The 18,813-nt window shown below is 45.2% G+C and overlaps 1 protein-coding gene across 1 annotated transcript in view; it reads left to right on the top strand.

Moving 5' to 3' along the window:
* LOC127581886 (receptor-type tyrosine-protein phosphatase U-like) overlaps positions 1 to 18,813 on the top strand; it is a 128,779-nt gene that overhangs the window by 54,838 nt on the left and 55,128 nt on the right. Inside the window, exon 5 of the mRNA XM_052036714.1 lies at positions 18,462 to 18,577. Within this exon, the coding sequence (XP_051892674.1) occupies positions 18,462 to 18,577 (116 nt within the window). The remainder of the gene's footprint in view (positions 1 to 18,461; positions 18,578 to 18,813) is intronic.

Raw genomic sequence — 18,813 nt, 5'->3', positions numbered from 1 at the left:
AGCCGAGTACAACTTCACTGGTAAGGTGTCGCTTCCAGGAGTTTTATTCAAGCCAAGGGAATGGACGGAGCCAGTCATCTCCTCCAGGGTCAGTGGCTGGTCTAGACTCTCCCGCTTGCTGTCTTCTAAGACCTCCGTGATAGAGGACAGGAAGTTTTGGGAGGCTGTGGTGTCTGTGGCCTTTTTGTTGTACAGACTGGCATAGAAGGATCTGCAAATCCTCAATATGTCCATCTGCGAGGATGTTACTGAGCCGTCCTCTTCCTTAAGGCTGTGGATCACAGAGCGCCCCCTGTGCACCTTTTGGAAGAAGAAGCGTGAGCACGTCTCATCCTGCTCCATGGAGCGGACCCTGGATCAGAAGATAATCTTGGAGAATTCGGAGGTGTGGAGCTGGGCTTGCCGGCTCTTTGCCTCTCGGAGTTCCTCCCTCCCATCCACCCCCCTTGACTGCAGAAGGAGAAGTTGCTGCAGGTCTGTCTGGAGTTAGCACAGTTCCCTCTGACTCTGTCTTGCTTTCTGGACCCCTCTGTGGATGAAGAACTTCTTGATGTTCTCCTTTGTTGCCTCCCACCAGTGCACAGGGGAGTCAAAGAGGGGTTTCATGGTTCTCTAACCTGCGTAATCCCTCTTTAGTTCCTCAATGCTCCCTGGGGTTAGCAGCTTGACGTTCAACTTCCATGTCCCTTGCCTGCCTTCCGGTCCTCCTGTAGGTGACAGGAGGCCCAAAGGAGACGGTGGTCAGAGAAGAACACTGGCGTGACGTCAGTGGATCTAACCATGATTGGCTCCAACACGAAGAGGAAGTCGATCCGGGACCAGGCTGAGCCGTCCTATATCGACCAGGTGTGTTGCAGCTGTGCTCCGCCTGCAGAGGTGTTGAAAGTGTCACGCAACTTGGCATCTTTAACCGTTTCCATCAGGAGTCTGGAGGTGTCATCCAGTCTGTTGTCGGCACTGTTGGATCGTCCAGCCGCATTGATGATGCAGTTGAAGTCACTGGCAGAACGACCGGCTGGGACGTCGCCAGCAGCGGTGGGAGCTGCTGGAGGATGGCCAGCCGCTCGCTCCACATGGGCGAGGCGTACACGTTACTTAGTTGGAGCGGAGTGCTCCAGTACATCACATCTGCCACGAAGAGCCGCCCCCCCACCACCTCTTTGACCTCAGTGATTGAGAAATTGCCCCCTGCATCAGAATCCCCAGGCCGGAAGCGCGACAATCATTGCCCCCTGACCACACCAACAGTCCATGGGACCACCATCGTGACCACCTCCAATAGTTGCAGAGGTGCAGCAGCCCGCACTCTTGCAAGAAAGTCACATCTGCTTTGACCTTGGCGAGGAACTGCAAGGCGTTAACACATCACGCAGTGCTCTTCCCACTGCACACGTTTAGAGATGTCAGTTTTATCTCCATGGCTTTTTTTGGACTGTGTGATTGGTACTAAACTCCATTTTCATTTGTCCTGGGTCTTCATGCCCACAGCTTTGGTGAACTACATCACTGATTCTGGGCTCAGATATTGGGAGTGGTCTCCCCCTGGGTGTGGGGTCCCTTGTGGCAAGGCTGGAGGTGCCTTTGGGGGAGATTCCATCTGTGCCCCTGTCTTTTTCTCTGGTGGTCCAGTTTCTTTCATCTCCCAGTGCTGGGGTGCATCAGATGCGGTGCTGCTCCCAGTCTCCCGGAGCTGGGGGGCGATGGCCTCTGTGCTGCTCCCGGTCTCCCAGAGCTGGGGGTCAGCGGGCAGGGATCTCCCCTCGCTTCTTCCTGTCTGTTGTTTCTCTTCGGTTTTTCCTCCTCTATTTTGCAGCTTCCTCTGCCTCCGTCATCGGCTTCCGCTGCTGCTTTCATCCTCTGACGAGGAGAGGTTGCTTGTGTCCATCTGCTGCATTATTCCTTTCTTTCCATTCCCCTTGTTTTCCACAGCCCGTTGTCTCTTGGGTGGTGTCTTCTGTGCCTCCTTCCTCTTCACCACCTGCCACTCTCTTTCTTGTCCCTCCTCCACTCCCTCTTCCATTGACTCCTCTTGGGGAGGGGGCTGGTCATCTATGGCTGGGGGTTGGGGGCTCGAGGCGGTCGGGCTGTCCTCACCCCTCCTGGCCTTGGTCTCTTCTGAGGCCCCTGTGCTGGTGGGGGGTGTGTTGGTGTTCCTCGGGGTGTTTTTGGTACTGGCACCCCCTCTTATTGCCTGTGCGTACGTACAGGCCCGTTTTGGGCAGGCCTTGTAGAGGTGGCCTGCTTCCCCGCACAGGTTGCCACATTTGCTTTCCCGACAGTCCTTTGTTTGGTGACCTTCCTGCTTGCAGTTCTTGCAGATGACTGCACTGCACTGGGCCACCACGTGTCCAGTTTTGTTGCAGTTGCGACACACCCTGGGATGTCCCGTGTACACCATGTATGCACAGTTCCCTCTGATGGCAAACAATGAGGGGGGGGGGGTGGATGACAGATCCATTTGCGTCAACTCTCAACTTGACCTTCACCTGGCGCTTGTTGGTCCAGATCCCAAACAGGTCTTTGATGTTGATGCAGGTTCCCACTCCATCAACATACCAAGCCAGGAAGGTGAGGACATCCACCACGGGCACATATGGATTAAACATGTGCACCATTACCACACGTTCTTTCTGAGTGAGGAGCGTGAAGAGTGGCTGCACCTTCAGCAGTGACAGCAGAGCTTCATTCCCCTTCTCCTGAAAGTCCTGCAGCAGCTTCTGCCATCCTGTTGGGTGCTTGAAGGTAACGTCGAAGTACCCGTTACCCATGAAGTCCTGGAGGCAGTAGATGTCTTTAGCCTCGAACTTGCAAGTATCCAGCAAGACCTTTCTGATGAACAGGTCCCATGTGAAAGGGTTCCCCTTGCTGAGATCCTTCACCATCACTCTGACTATATTGCGGATCCCTCCTCCCGAGGTGCTCATCGCTGCCACCATCCTGATGTGGTCGTTTGCTGAACTGAGGCATTAGATTGGTTTCCCAATCAGCATAGGGATCCACCTCTGTGTTAGCAGGTTAAGCTCTCGTCAGGCAGCTGCTTGATCGCGAAGAGTCCTCGATGTCTTTCCTTCAATGTCGTTGTCTGCAGAGATCCACCATGAATCCATCCTGGGAGAACAGCCTTTTTGATCATGGCCTTTCCCCTGCCAGGTAAGCCTTATTGCAATTACACAGGGCCTTTTTGAGACTGCAACTGCAGTACTGTATACTGTTCTGGTCTCCTTACTTAAGAAAATATGTAGTTTCCATGGAGAAAGTGCAACACAGATTCACCAGACTGGTTCCAAGAATGCCAGATTTGCCATTAGAGGAGAGATTGAGTGAATTGAGAGGACTATTCTTTAAGATAAGATCTTATCTTAAAGAGTTTAGAAGAATGAGAAGAGATCTCATTGAAATTTACAATTCGTAGAGAGCTTGACAGGCTAGTTATAGGGAGGAATGTTTCCACTAACTGAGGAGACACCAGTTTCAGAATAAAGGAGGGGCACTTCGAACAGATGAGGAGAAATCTCTTCACTTAGAGAGTGTTGAACATTTGGAATGTTCGACTCTGGAGGACTGTGGAGACCAAGGTGTTCATTCAAAACAGATTTCTGGACGTTAAGGGAATCAAGGGATATGGAGATGGTGCTCGAAAATAGTACTCAGGTAGAAGATCAGTCATGATCTTGATGGATGACAGAGCAGGCTTATGGGGTTGAGTGGCGACCCCACAATCCTGCATCTACTTTTTATGCTATTTCCCTACATAACCATCTGTTTTGAAGAATGCATCACGTTGGAGTTCAACTGTTAGCCACACCACATGGTAATTGAGGAAGAATGTGATTGTTAACAGGACTCTACAGGAGTCTTTCCTCCTTTCTTGCTGCTCTGCTTGTCATTCTCCTTTATTCCCTTTCCCTCTTCTCAGTGCCTCTCCTTCCTTTCCTTTTCCTGCTACATTCCATACGTGTCTCTTTTTTTTCCATGCCCTGTGCCTTTTCTGCTCCCTCCCTGTGTTGAGGGTGAATAAGGGATGAGGTATGTTTAATAGCCACAGAATGAACTATAATGCTCCTTTGAGTAGGAAGTATATTAAAATACTTTAATTTTATTTTATTTTAATGTAACTGCTTTTCATTTTGTGTTTCTAATTCTGATATGTTAACTTTAAAAGAAAAATTTCTTCATTAGAGAGCTGATAGCAATGTAGGCTTAGTGAACCAAGCTGTCTGCTCAAGTGAACAGATGACAAAATGTCCTATAATTTCCTGATAGTGAGAGAGGGTAACTATCAATGAACGAGAAGGTGCTTGGGAAAGTGAAAGGTATGAAGGTAGATAAGGCACCTGGACTGGATGGACTACATCCCAGGGTTCTGAAAGGGGTAGCTGAAGAGATTGTGGAGGCATTAGTAGTGATCTTTCAAGAATCACTAGAGTCAGGAATGGTTCCAGAGGACTGGAAAATCGCAAATGTCACTCCACTCTTTAAGAAGGGAGGAAGGCAAAAGGCAGGAAATTATAGGCCAGTTAGCCTGACTTCAGTGGTTGGTAAGATGTTAGAGTCCATTATTAAGGATGAGGTTTCGGGGTACTTGGAAGCTCAGGATAAAATAGGCCAAAGTCAGCATGGTTTCCTTAAGGGAAGATCTTGCCTGACAAATCTGTTGGAATTCTTTGAGGAAGTAACAGGCAGAATAGACAAAGGAGAGTCAGTGGATGTTGTTTACTTGGATTTTCCAATGGCCTTTGAAGGTGCTGCACATGAGGCTGCTGAACAAGATAGGAACCCATCGTATTACAGAAAAGGTACTAGCATGGATAGAAGATTGGCTGACTGGCATAAGGCAAAGAGTGGGAATAAAGGGGGTCTTTTCTGGTTGGCTGCCAGTGATTAGTGGCATTCCGCAGGGGTCGGTGCTTGGTTCGCTACTTTTCACGTTATATGTTAATGATCTGGATGACAGAATTGATGGCTTTGTGGCCAAGCCTTGTGGATGGTACAAAGATAGGTGGAGGGGCAGGTAGTGTTGAAGAAGTGGGGAGTTTGCAGAAGGACTTGGACAGGTAGGGAGAATAGGCAAAGAAGTGGCAGATGGAATACAGCATAGGGAAGTGTATGGTCATGCACTTTGGTAAAAGGAATAAAGGCGTAGACTATTTTCTAAACAGGGAATTCAGAAATCGGAGGTGCAAAGGGACTTGGGAGACCTAGTGCAGGATTCCCTAAAGGTTAACTTGCAGGTTGAGTCAGTAATAAGGAAAACAAATGCAATGTTAGCATTAATTTCGAGACGACTAGAATATAAAAGCAAGGATGTAATGCTGAGGCTTTATAAGATGTTGGTTAGACCACATTTGGAGCATTGTGAGCAGTTTTGGGTCCTGTATCTAAGGAAGGATGAGCTGGCACTGGAGAGGGTCCAGGGGAGGTTTACAAGAATGATCCCAGGAATGAAAGGGTTAACATACAAGGAGCATTTGTTGGCTCTGGGCCTGTACTTGCTGGAACTCAGAAGGATGAGGGGGAATCTCACTGAAACCTGCCAAAAATTGAAAGGCCTGGATGGAGTGGACATGGAGAGGATGTTTCCGGTAGTGGGAGAGTCAAGTACCAGAGTGCACAGCTTCAGAATAGAGGGACGTTCCTTTCGAACAGTGATGAGGAGGAGTTTCTTTAGCCAGAGGGTGGTGAATCTGTGGAATTCATTGCCACAGACAGCTGTAGAAAGCCAAGTCATTGGGTATATTTAAAGCGGAGGTTGATAGGTCCTTGATTAGTAAGGGCGTTAAAAGTTACAGGGAGAAGGCAGGAGAATGGTGTTGAAGGGAAAAATAAATCGGCCATGACCAAATGGCAGAGCAGACTCTAAGGGATGGCCTAATTCTGCTCCAATGTCTTTTGGTCTTATGGACATGTTAGTGCATTCAAGGAGGCTTGACTGACCCATGAATTGAGATGGATCATGGCATATTGGAGCGGATGTTCTGTTAACGATTACAATCTTCCTCAATTTTCATGTGCTAAGGGTTGTTAGTCAGGCTCCATTGTGATGCAACCTTTAGTATAGATAGTTACGCAGGGAAATAATTTACCTTGATGCTATATCTTTACATTTATATATCTGAAAACCCTTGCTTCCACATAATGCAGGGAACTTTTTAAGGGTTCACTGCTGGCACAGAGATATAGTATGTGTGAGTGAAAGGGCTATAAATGCAATAGCCTTGATTCTACAACTGGCTGTTACTGTTACTAAAGGTCCATGCTGGTAAAAGGATTTTTTGAAATTATAAAAACATATCATTGAGTCATACAGCATGGAAACAGCCCTTCGGCCCAACTCGTCCATGCCAACTGTGTTACCCAGCGAGCTAGTCCCATCTGCCCATGTTTTGTCCATAGCCCTCTAAACCCCTCCTGTCCATGTACTTATCTAGATGGCTTTTAAAAGTTGCTAATGTGCCCACCTCAACCACTATTTCTGGCAGCTCATTCCAAATACACACCACCCTTTGCGTGAAGAAGCTGCCCCTGATGTCCCTTTTAAATCTCTCTCCTTTGATCTTAAACCTATGCCCTCTTATTTGTAGCACCCTCTCCCTAGGAAAATGACAATGTGCTTTCAACCTGTCTATGCCCTTCATGATCATATATACCTCTATCCGATCACCCCTCAATCTCCTACGTTCCAGGGAATAAATTCCTAGTCTGCACAACCTCTCCTTGTAACTCAAGCCCCAGATCCAGGCAACATCCTGATAAATCTTTTCTGCACTCTTTCTAGTTCAATACATCGCTCCTATAACAGCATGACCAAAACTGTTCATAATAATTCAAGTGCAGCCTCACCAACATCTTATGTAACTGCAGTTTCACCTTCCAACTCCTATACTCAGTGCCCTGACTGATGAAGGCCTATGTACCAAATGCCTTCTTTACCACACTATCTACTTGTGATGCCACTTTCAGGGAACTATGCATTTGCATTCCTAGGTCCTTCTGTTCCATAACACTCCCCAGATCCTTACTGTTCACTGTATAAGTCATACCCTGTTTTGATCTCCCAAAATGCAATACTTCACATTTATCTGGATTGAAAGCCATTTGCCAGTCCTCAGCCCCACATACCTAGCTCATCAAGATCATCCTGTAATTTTTCATAATCTTCTACTCTAGCTACACCACCACCTATTTTATCATCCGCAAGCTTCCTAACCATGCCTTGTACATTCACATCCAAATTGTTTATATAAATTACAAATAACAAAGGTCCCAGCACCAACCCTTGTGGCACACCATTAGACACAGGCCTCCAGTCTGAGAAACAACCCTCGACCATCACCCTCTGCTTCCTACCACTGAGCCAATTATCAATCCAATGACTATCTCCCCCTGGATGCCATGCGATTTAACCTTCCAGACTAGCCTGCCATGAGGGACCTTGTCAAAGTCCTTGCTAAAGTCCACATGGACAATGTCCACTGCCCTAGCCTCATCTACCCTCTTAGTTACCTCCTCAAAGAACAAGAGATTTGACAGACATGACTTCCCACGCACAAAGCAGTGCTGACTGTCCCAAATCAGACCAGTTTTAGGAAGAATAGAGAGGGGGGTAAAATAGGGGGAGGAGTTGCAATGCTAATTAGAGATAATATATCAGCTGCACTCCGGGGATATATAATGGAGGGCTCGGACATAGAGTCTATATGAGTAGAACTCAGGAATAGGAAGGGTGCAATCACTCTCTTGGGGGTGTACAATAGACCACCCAATAGCCACAGGGACATTGAGGAACGAATATGCAAACAGATTAGGGAAATGTGTAAAGAATTACAGGATTGTGGTCATGGGAGACTTCAAGTTCCCTGATATAAATTGGGACCTTTTTAGTGTAAGGGGGTTAGATGGGGCAGAATTTGTTAGGTGTAGCCAGGAGGGGGTCTTAAATCAATATGTTGACAGTCCAACAAGGACAGAGGATATTCTGGACCTGGTGCTAGATAATGAGCCTGGCCAGGTGACTCACCTATCAGTGGGTGAGCAATTGGGGAACAGTGACCACAACTCATTAACTTTAGAACATAGAACAACTACAGCACAGTACAGGCCCCTTGGCCCACAATGTTGCGCCAACATTTTATCCTGCTCCTATCTAACCCTTCCCTCTCACATAGCTCCCCATTTCTCAATCATTCATGTGTCTATCTAAGAGTGTCTTAAATGTCCCTAATGTATCTGCCCCCACAACCTCTGCAGGCAGTGCGTTCCACACACCCACCACACTCTGTGTAAAAAAAAAAACTTACCCCTGACATCCCCCTTATACCTTCCTCTAATCACCTTAAAATTATGTCCCCTTGTGTTAGCCATTGTCGCCCTGGGAAAAAGTCTCTGACTGTCCACTCGATCTATGCCTCTTATCATCTTGTACACCTCTATCAAGTCACCTCTGATCCTCCTTCTCTCCAAAGAGAAAAGCCCTAGCTCACTCAACCTATCCTCATAAAACATGCTCTCCAATCCAGGCAACATCCTGGTAAATCTCCCTCTGCACCCTCTCTAAAGCTTCCACATCCTTCCTATAATGAGGCGACCAGAACTGAACACAATACTCCAAGTGTGGTCTGACCAGAGTTCTATAGAGCTGCAACATCACCTCACGGCTCTTGAACTCAGTATCCTGACTAATGAAGGCCAACACTCCATATGCCTTCTTAACAATCCTATCGACCCATGTGGCAACATTGAGGGATCTATGGACATGGACCCCAAGATCCCTCTGTTCCTCCACACTGCTAAGAGTCCTGCCATTAACCTTGTATTCTGCCTTCAAATTCGATCTTCCGAAGTGTATCACACCACACTTACCCGGGTTGACCTCCATCTGCCACTTCTCAGCCCTGCTCTGCATTCTATCAATGTCCTGTTGTAATCTACAGCAACCTTCTGCAATATCCACTACACCACCAACCTTTGTATCATTAGCAAACTTACTAACCCACCCTTCCACATCCTCATCCAAGTCATTTATAAAAATCACAAAGAGCAGGCGTCCCAGAACAGATCCCTGCGGAACACCACTGGTCACCGACCTCCAGGCAGAATGTGCTCCATCTACCATCACCCTCTGTCTTCTATGGGCTAGCTAATTCTGAATCCACACAGCCAAGTTTCCCTGGATCCCAGCACTCCTGACTTTCTGAATAAGCCTTCCATGAGGAACCTTATTAAATGCCTTACTAAAATCCATGTACACCACATCCACTGCTCTACCTTCATCAATGTGCTTTGTCACATCCTCAAAGAATTCAATCAGGCTCGTGAGGCACGACCTGCCCCTCACAAAGCCATGCTGACTGTCCCTAATCAGCCTGTGCTTCTCCAAATGCCCATAAATCCTGTCTCTAAGAATCTTTTCCAGTAATTTGCCCACCACTGAAGTAAGACTCACCGGCCTGTAATTCCCAGGGTTATCCCTATTCCCTTTCTTAAACAATGGAACAACATTTGCCACCCTCCAATCATCTGGCACTACTCCTGTGGCCAGTGAGGACGCAAAGGTTGTCGCCAAAGGTGCAGCAATCTCTTCCCTCGCTATTCCAGCACATCCTCTTTCCTCATGTCGACATGCCCTAGCATATCAGCCTGTCAAACACCATCTTCACAAATGTCAAGGTCTCTCTCTCTGGTGAATTCTGAAGCAAGGTATTCATTAAGGACCTCCCCTACCTCTTCCAACTCCAGGCACACGTTTCCTCTTTTATCCCTGATCGGTCCTACCCTCACTCTGGTCATCCTCTTGTTCTTCAAGTATGTGTAGAACGCCCTGGGGTTTTCCTTGATCCTCTTGCCAAGGACTTCTCATGCCCCCTTCTAGCTCTCCTAGTCCATTCTTAAGCTCTCACCTGGCTAGCTTGTAACTCTCCAGAGCCCTGTCTGATCCATGCTTTCTAAACCTCAGATAAGTTTCTTTCTTCCTCTTGACAAGATATTCTACGTATCTTGTCAACCATGGTTCCTTCACTCTACCATCCTTACCCTGCCTCAATGGGACAAACCTATCCAGAAGTCCATGCAAATACTCCCTTAACAACCTCCACATTTCTGTTGTGCAGTTCCTCAAGAACATCTGTTCCCAATTTACGTTCCCAATTTACGCTCCCAAGTTCCTGCCTAATAGCATCATAATTCCCCCTCTCCCAGTTAAATACTTTCCCATATCGTCTGCTCCTATCCCTCTCTAAGGCTATGGTAAAGGTTGAGGATTTATGGTCACTATCTCCAAAATGCTCTCCCACCGAGAGATCTGAAACCTGATCAGGCTCATTGCCTAGCACCAGGTCCAGAATGTCCTCTCCTCTAGTCGGCCTGTCCACATACTGTGTCAGGAATCCTTCCTGTACACACCGAACAAACTCCGTCCCATCTATCCCCTTTACACTAAGGAGGTGCCAATCAATATTAGGGAAGTTGAAATCACCCATGAAAGCTATAGATAAGCTATAGCAGCTCCGGATAGCTATAGATAAGAACAGGTATGGGGCTAGCAGGAGGGTTTTAAATTGGAGCAGGGCTAATTATGAAGGCATAAGGCAGGAACTAGGTAGAGTAACCTGGGAGCACCTTTTTGCTGGCAAGTCCACGTCAAACACGTGGAAAGTATTTAAAGATCAAATACATAGGGTACAGGACAGGTATGTCCCAGTTAGAAAGAAGGACATGAATGGCAAAATAAGTGAACCTTGGATGTCCAGAGAAGTGATGAACTTAGCCAAGAAGGGAAAGGACAAGTATGTAGAGCATCAGAAGTTAGGATCAGATAGAGCACGTGAGGACTATAAAGAAGCTAGAAAAGAACTCAAGAAAGGAAGTAGGAAAGCCAGGAGGTGCCCTGAAAAGTCCTTAGCAAGTAGGATTAAGGAGAATCCAAAGGCATTCTATATCTATGCAAGGAATAAGAGGATAACAAGGGAAAGGGTAGGACCACAAGGATAAAGAAGGGAATCTATGTTTGGATGCAGAGGATGTGGGTGAGGTTCTGAATGAGTATTTCTCTTCAGTATTTACCCAAGAAAGGGACATGCAGGATGCAGAAATTGGAACTTAGGGCGTAAACATGTTAGGGCATTTAGAGGTCAAGGAGGAGGTAGTGTTAGGTCTCCTAAACAGTATTAAGGTGGATAAGTCCCAGGTGCCTGATGGGATATACCCCAGGTTACTGAGGGAGGTGAGAGAGGAAATTGCTGGGGCCTTGACCAGCATCTTTGTGTCCTCTTTGACCGTGGGTGAGGTCCCGGAGGATTGGCGAGTGGCTAATATTATTGCGCTATTTAAGAAAGGAATAAGGGAAAATCTGGGGAACTATAGACTGGTGAGTCTCATGTCAGTTGTAGGGAAATTGCTGGAGAAAATTCTTAGAGATAGGATATACAAGCATCTGGAATCCAATGGCTTGATTAGGGAAAGCCTGTATGGCTTTGTGCGGGGGCAAGTCATGTCTTACTAACCTGGTTGAGTCTTTTGACAAGATGATGAGAGAGATTGATAAAGGTAGAGCTGTGGATGTAATGTATATGGACTTCCTTAAGGTATTTGACAAGGTCCCACATAATAGGTTAATCAAGAAGGTTCGGATGCATGGGGTCAGTGGAGAATTGGCTGTGTGGATCCAGAACTGTCTTGCCCATAGAAGACAGGTTGGTGGTTGAAGGGACTTACTTGGGCTGGAGGCCTGTGAGTCGTGGTGTTCCGCAGGGATCTGTGCTGGGACCTTTGCTGTTTGTGATGTACATAAATGACCTGGTTGAGTATGTTGATGGATGGGTTAATAATGTTGCAGATGATACCAAGAATGGTGGAATTGTGAATAGTGTAGAAGACTGGTGATGGATACAGCGTGATATAGGTGAGTTGCAGATGTGGGCAGAGAAATGGCAGATGGAGTTTAACCCGGATAAATGTGAGGTGTTGCACCTTGGTAGGACTAATGTCATGAGGCAGAACACTCTTAAGGGCAAGACCCTTAACAGTGTTGAAGAGCAGAGTGACCTTGGGGTGCAAGTCCATGGCTCATTGGAAGTGCTGCACAGGTAGATAGGGTAGTTAAGAAGGCTTATGGAATGCTTGCTTTCATTAATTGAGGTATTGAGATTAGGAGTCAAGAAGTTATGTTGCATCTCTATAGAGCTCTGGTTAGGCCACATTTAGAGTATTGCGTGCAGTTCTGGTCACCGCACTATAGGGAGGATGTTGAGGCTTTAGAGAGGCTGCAGAGGAGGTTTACTAGGATGCTGCCTGGATTAGAGGGCATGTGCCACGAGGAGAGGCTGAGCAAACTTGGGCTCTTTTCTCTGGAGCGGCGGAGGCTGAGGAGTGATCTGTTGGAAGTGTATAAAATTATGAGGGGCACAGATAGGGTGGACAGGCAATATCTTCTTCCCATTATTGAGCAATTCAATACCATCGGGCATGCACTTAAGGTGAGAGGGGGTAGGTTCAGAAGAGACGTGAGGGGTAAATTTTTTACTCAGAGTGGTAGATGCCTGGAGTGCATTGCCTGATAGGGTGGTGGAGGGAAATTCATTGGGATGAGAGGAAAATGGAGGGACATGAGCATTCTGTAGGTAAGAGGGATTAGCTATGTCGGCACAACATTGTGGGCCGAAGGGCCTGTTCTGTGCTGTACTGTTCTATGTTGTTCTATGTTTCTCCAAATGTTGGTAGACCTTGTCCCTCAAAATCCCCTCCAACAATTTGCCCACCACCGATGTCAGACTCACCGGTCTGTGGTTTCCTGTCTTGTTTTTGTTATCCTTTTTAAACAATCGTACCACATTAGCCACTCTCCAGACCTCCAGAACCTCACCTGTGGCCAGGGATGAAGCAAAATTCTCAGCAAGGGCCTCTGCAATTTCTTCTCTAGCTTCCCACAAGGTCTGACAATGCACTAGGTCAGGCCCTGGGGACTTATCCACCATAATGCACTTTAAGTCCTCTAATACCTCCTCTCTGCTAATTTGTATGTGATCCAAGACACGACCACTCATTTTCCCCCATTTCCTTAGCTTCCATCATTTTCTCCACAGTAAAAAGTGGAGAGAAATATTCATTAAAAATCTCTCCCATTTCCTTTGGTTCCCCACACTGCATGCTGATACTTAAGGGGACCTATTTTCTCCCTAGCCACTCTTTTATTCTTAATATACCTATAGGATCTCTTGGGATTTTGCCTCACCTTGTCTGTCAGATCCCCCTCATATCCTCTTTTTGCCCTCCTAACCTCTCTTGTGCACTCCTACACTCTTGTAGTCATCAAGAGATTCACTGGTTCCCAATTGCTTATGCACAGTGTATGCCTCCCTCTTTGTCTTAACCAGAGCCTTGATATTTCTCATCATCCAGGGATTCAGAAGCCTGCCAGCTTTGCCCTTCACCCTAACAGGAACATGCAGGCCCTGAACTCTTGAAATCACACTTTTAAAACCCTCCAACATGGCAGATGCTGCTTTCCTTGCAAACAATCTTGCCCAGTCAACCACTGCAAGATCCCCCCTAATGGATCAAAAATTTGTTCTGTCCCAGTTCAGGACCCTAACCTGTGAACCAGTGTATCCTTCTCCTTAAGTATTTTCAAACTAATAGAATTATGGTCAATGGACCCAAAGTGCTTGTCGACGGACACTTCTGCCACATGCCCTATCTCATTCCTCAGGAGGAGGTCCAGTGCTGCAACATCTTTAGTAGGTCCCTCTAAATATTGATAAAGGAAGCTTCATCGGACCCATTTCACAAATTCCACTCCGTCCAAGCCTTTTACACTATGGTTGGCCCAGTCAATATTAGAGAAATTAAAATCTCCCACTAATATTACCCTTTTATGTTTACAACTAACTGCAATCTCTCTACATATCTGCTCCAATTCCCACTGACTATTGGGGGGCTTATAATACAATCCTATCGGAGTGACCATCCCTTCTTGTTTCTACCCCTATGGCCTCACTGGATGATTCCCCAAGAACATCCTCTCTAAGGACTGTTGTTATGTCCTCTTTCATTAAGAAGGCAACGCACCCTCCTCTTACCTGCATCTCTGTCATACCTGGAACATTAAGCTGCCAGTCTTGCTCTTCCCTCAGCCATGTTTCTGTTATGGTTATAATATCCCAGTACCCAGAGCCAATCCACACTCTGAGTTCATTCGCTTTACCTGCCAAGCCTCTTGCATTGAAATAAATGCAGTTTCAACCAATGGTCTTTCCTCTCCCTACACTGTGCTCCTGGCTATCCTGGCTACTAAACGTGCTCTCATTGGCTACAGTATTATCACCTGATTTCTCATCAGCCACTCTACTTCTCAGGGCCCCACCCCTCTGCCACTCTAGTTTAAACTCTCCTGAGTAGTATTAGCAAATCTCCCAGCCAGGATTTTGTTCCCCCTCCAATTCAGGTGCAATCCATCTCTCTTGAACAGATCACCCCTACCCCAGAAGGGATCCCATTGATCCAAGAACTTGAATCCCTGTCCCCTGCATCAGCTCCTCAGCCACGCATTCATCTGAGCTATCTATTTTTACCTTCACTTGCACATGGTACTGGGAGTAATCCAGAGATTACTACCCTTGAGATCCTGCTTTTTAGTTTCTCTCCTAACTCCCTATATTCACTGCACAGGACCTCATCCCTCTTTCTACCTATGCCGTTGGTATCAATATGCACCACGACCGCTGGCTGCACACCCTCCCCCTTGAGAATGTTCTGTAGCCGCTCCAAGACGTCCTTGACCTGGCACCCAGGAGGCAATATCATATTATAAAAACAGAAAATGCTGGAAATACTCAGCAGGTCAGACTGCATCTGTGGGGAGACAGAGTTAAGATCTTTTGTTAGAACTGAGGAGAGAAAAGAAACTTGTTAACCTGCAGAGATGATGGGAGCTGTTTCTGATAGGGTAAAAGCAAGGTGACCATGGAGAAAAGCTGGAAACAAGATTATCTTGTCAATGAGTGAATGAGAGCAGTTGGACAGTGAGAACATAGGCAAAAGAATGTAGGAATTGCAAAATGTAGATTAGAAAGACATGCCCAGCTGATGTGCTGGGCATATCTTCCTGTTCCGTATTTTCCAAAGGAAAAAACCAAACAAGCTGAGCCAATATCACAGATGGAAAAATCAAGTTACCTGAAGTTATAGAAATCAATATTGAGTCCAGAAAGCTGCAACGTGACCGGATGGAAGATGAGATGCTGCTCCCGAAGCTTGCATTGGGCCTCATTGTAGCAATGCAGGAGGCCACAGACCAGTGCCATTTCCCCCCGTTCCTCTCAATGTACTGACACCTGCTGGCAACCCACATGTACTGTGGCTAAGGAAGGCAATCTAACAGCACTTCCCAAAGTCACAACATATAGCACCAAATAAAACAGGCAGTGGCCCCACAGGAAGACCAGCACCTGCAGTTTCCCCACCAAATGGCACATTATCCTGATTTGGAACTACTTTACAATTCCTTTATTTGGTCTAAATCCTGGAATTGCCTATTCAACTGTATTGCTGGAGTACCTTCACCAGAAGGATTTAGGAAGTTCAAGAAGATGTCTCATCATCACCTTCTCAAGGGCAGTTTGGTATTATATTAAATGTGAACCTTGACTGTTATACCCATGTTTCAAGAAATTAATAAATAAAAAAATGATTAATTGTGTGATTCTTGTTGCTAGTAAGTTATTTGGCTGTGCCAGTTATGCTAACCAAGGTTTCAAAATGTGTCTTATTCTTGTATTCCAGTTGAATTTAGCTAAACTCAGTCAATCCAGACCAAGGAATGTACATACAGTCTTCCTAACATTTATGACCCATTGAAATGCCTCTACTCATTAATGTACTTGCTCTGAGGTAAAATCACAGAATTTTCCAACACAAGCAGTATACTCTGTCAACATTTCAGAGTATTGTTTTAAGTTTGTTCTTCCTTGTCTGTCATAAGTTCTGCTTTTGCCACAGGTTTTGGTAGGGTAAACTATATGCCGATAATGCTGGGTAATGGTCAATTCTGCAAGTTCCTGTTAAAACATTAAATATATAATAAATGATTAATTAACATAACATGCTGTCACTACATCAGACATTCTGAGTAGTTCTACTTGACTGAATAGTGTAGGTCTTGATAAATGATGTACGAGTCATAGCTTCCCATCTAAGGTAGTCCTATTTGCCTGCATTTGGCCCGTAACCTTTCCTATCCATGTACCTGTCCAACTGTCTTTTAAAAGTTGTTATTGTACCTGCCTCAACCACTTCCTCCAGCAGCTCATTCCACATACATACCACTCCTTGTTTTAAAAAGAAATTGCCCCTCAAGTTCTTATTAAATCTTTCCCCTCTCACCTTAAACCTATGCCCTCTAGTTCTAGATTCCCCAACCCTGGGAAAAAGACATTCAACCTATCTATGCCTCTCTTGATTTTAACACCTCTATAAGATCACCTCTCAGTCTCCTATGCTCCAAGGAAAAATGTCTAAGTGTGTCCAACCTCTCCCTATAATTCAGTCCCTCAAGTCCTGGCAACATCCTTGTAAGTCTTTTTTGCCCTCTATCCAGTTTAATAACTTATTTCCTACAGCAGGTGAGCAAAACTGAACACAATACTTCAAGTGTGGCCTCACCAGCATCCTGTACAACCGCACTGTGACCTCCCAACTTTTATACTCATTACCCTTACTGATGAAGGCCAGCATGCTAGAAGCCTTCCTCACCACCCTGTCTACCTGTGACTCCACTTTAAGGAAAATATGTACTTGAACTCCAAGGTCCCTCTGTTCTACAACACTCCCCATGGCCCAGCAGTTCACTGTGAAAGTCCTACCTGGATTTGACTTTCCAAACCTCGCACTTATCCAAATTAAACTCTATTTGCCATTCCTTGTCCCTTACCCAGCTGATCAAGATCTCTCTGTAAATCCTGATAACCATCTTCACTGTCAATGACACCACCTATTTTAGTGTCATCTGCAAACATACTAACCATGCCTTGTACATTCTCATCCAAATCATTGATGTAGATGACAAATAGCAATGGGCCTAGCACTGATCCCTGCGGATCACCACTACTCACGGGCCTCCAGTCTGAAAAACAACCTTCCATCATCACCCTCTGCTTCCTACCATCTGGCCAATGGCGTATGATGATGAAAGTGTCCCGAAAACTTTTGTAAATGACGTGCCACAATGCATATTATGCTGTTGATAAACTTGGATGCGTGAGTTACACTTTTTAAAAATTCTAGATAGTTTATGCTGAGTACTTAGAGAGACCTTTGGGTGGTCCACGGTGAATATTTCCACCAACTTTATTTTTGTTCTCCTAATGGAGAAAGCAATGCTACTGGGAAATAACCAAGAGATTGTTAACTTAATTTCATCATTAAGAAAGAATCTTTGGCTCAGTATGTTTTTCATTTTACAGCAACTTTTGGAATGAGAAACATAGTATGCATATTGCTTCTTGTGTTTTTTAAAAATAAAATAGAGCTGAACACACCATTTGCATTTAAAGATTCATTTTTAAAGGAACATTCTCTACAGGGTCTCCTAAGAAGGCATCAGAAGGAATCCTTATAGACAAGGGAGCTGGAAAGACATGCAGAAAAAATCACTGAGAAATGTGGGGGAATGGAATTTTGAGGTTGGCTTTTACTGAGAGCCAACACAGATATGATAATATAAAATATGTTTTTCCTATGCTATAAGATTTCTTGAGAAATAGAACAATCTTTTTTTAAGCTTTGGGACGATCTTAATGTTTGTTTATTGCAGTATAACCCGCAACCTGGTTTATTAACCTACCATGTCATCAGCCCATCAAAGGTAATAACTGCCAAGTTTTTGTTTAATTTGTGCATTATTTCCATTTTACGTAGCAAACAGATGAAGTGTAAAGGTATGATCATGCCATAGATTAATAGAATATGGTTCTCTGTCACCAGGCCAAAGCTAAACAATAAAGACTGAATTGATCCAAAGTTCCTTAATCCAATACCAGTGGCCATTTTATTTGCAAAGTCTAGCACCGCAATGATGGTTTGGCACATAACATCGGAGATATCGTTGCCATTTTTGCCAACCTCGAAACTCGATAGGAAGGAGGAATTATTATCTCAGTTCTGAAAATGTGCTTTGTTGCTGATTAGAGATTCATCAAAAACCTTCATAGCCTTAATAATGAACCTTTCCATTTCAAGTGTATAATAGACAGTAAAGCATTGCGTTCTGGCGAAATGGTTTACATTTAACAGATTTCTGGAAGCCTCTGTCCAGAAGTGACTTGTTTAATCTTAAACTGGAAAATGGTAATTAGCAGTTGTTCACCAATGTGATGATACCACAGCTCACCACAGAAGTGTGAATTTTTCGCTAACTTTGCTATGTAAAAAGTTTAGAAGGAATGACCATCCAGTCCTCTTCGTGTTTATAGATGAAGCCCCTCACTTTCTTAATCTTGGAGATGTGGAAGTGAATTCCGGGCAGATTGCAACATTCCAGTGCATAGCAATAATGCACACTCCTGAGATAGAAACAGTCTTTTTGCAGGTAAGTGAGTCAGTTATGTGCCTGTAAAACTTTTCTCAATTAAATATGAAATTTAAATTTGCAGCATCCCTTGAATCTCCATATTGTCAATCACAGACAAAGTTCAAAATGTATGTCAAAGAGATCTCAGAATGTAACAACTCCCTTAATGCCTAACTGGTCTTGTTATAAATCTGTGTCATTTCTAACTTTTGGCTACTGTGAAATGAGAAATATAACTCGGATATTATGCTACT

Source organism: Pristis pectinata, chromosome 22 (genome assembly GCF_009764475.1).
Source record: "Pristis pectinata isolate sPriPec2 chromosome 22, sPriPec2.1.pri, whole genome shotgun sequence".
Classification (NCBI taxonomy): Eukaryota; Metazoa; Chordata; class Chondrichthyes; order Rhinopristiformes; family Pristidae; genus Pristis; species Pristis pectinata.
This window is presented reverse-complemented; position numbering and strand designations above follow the sequence as displayed.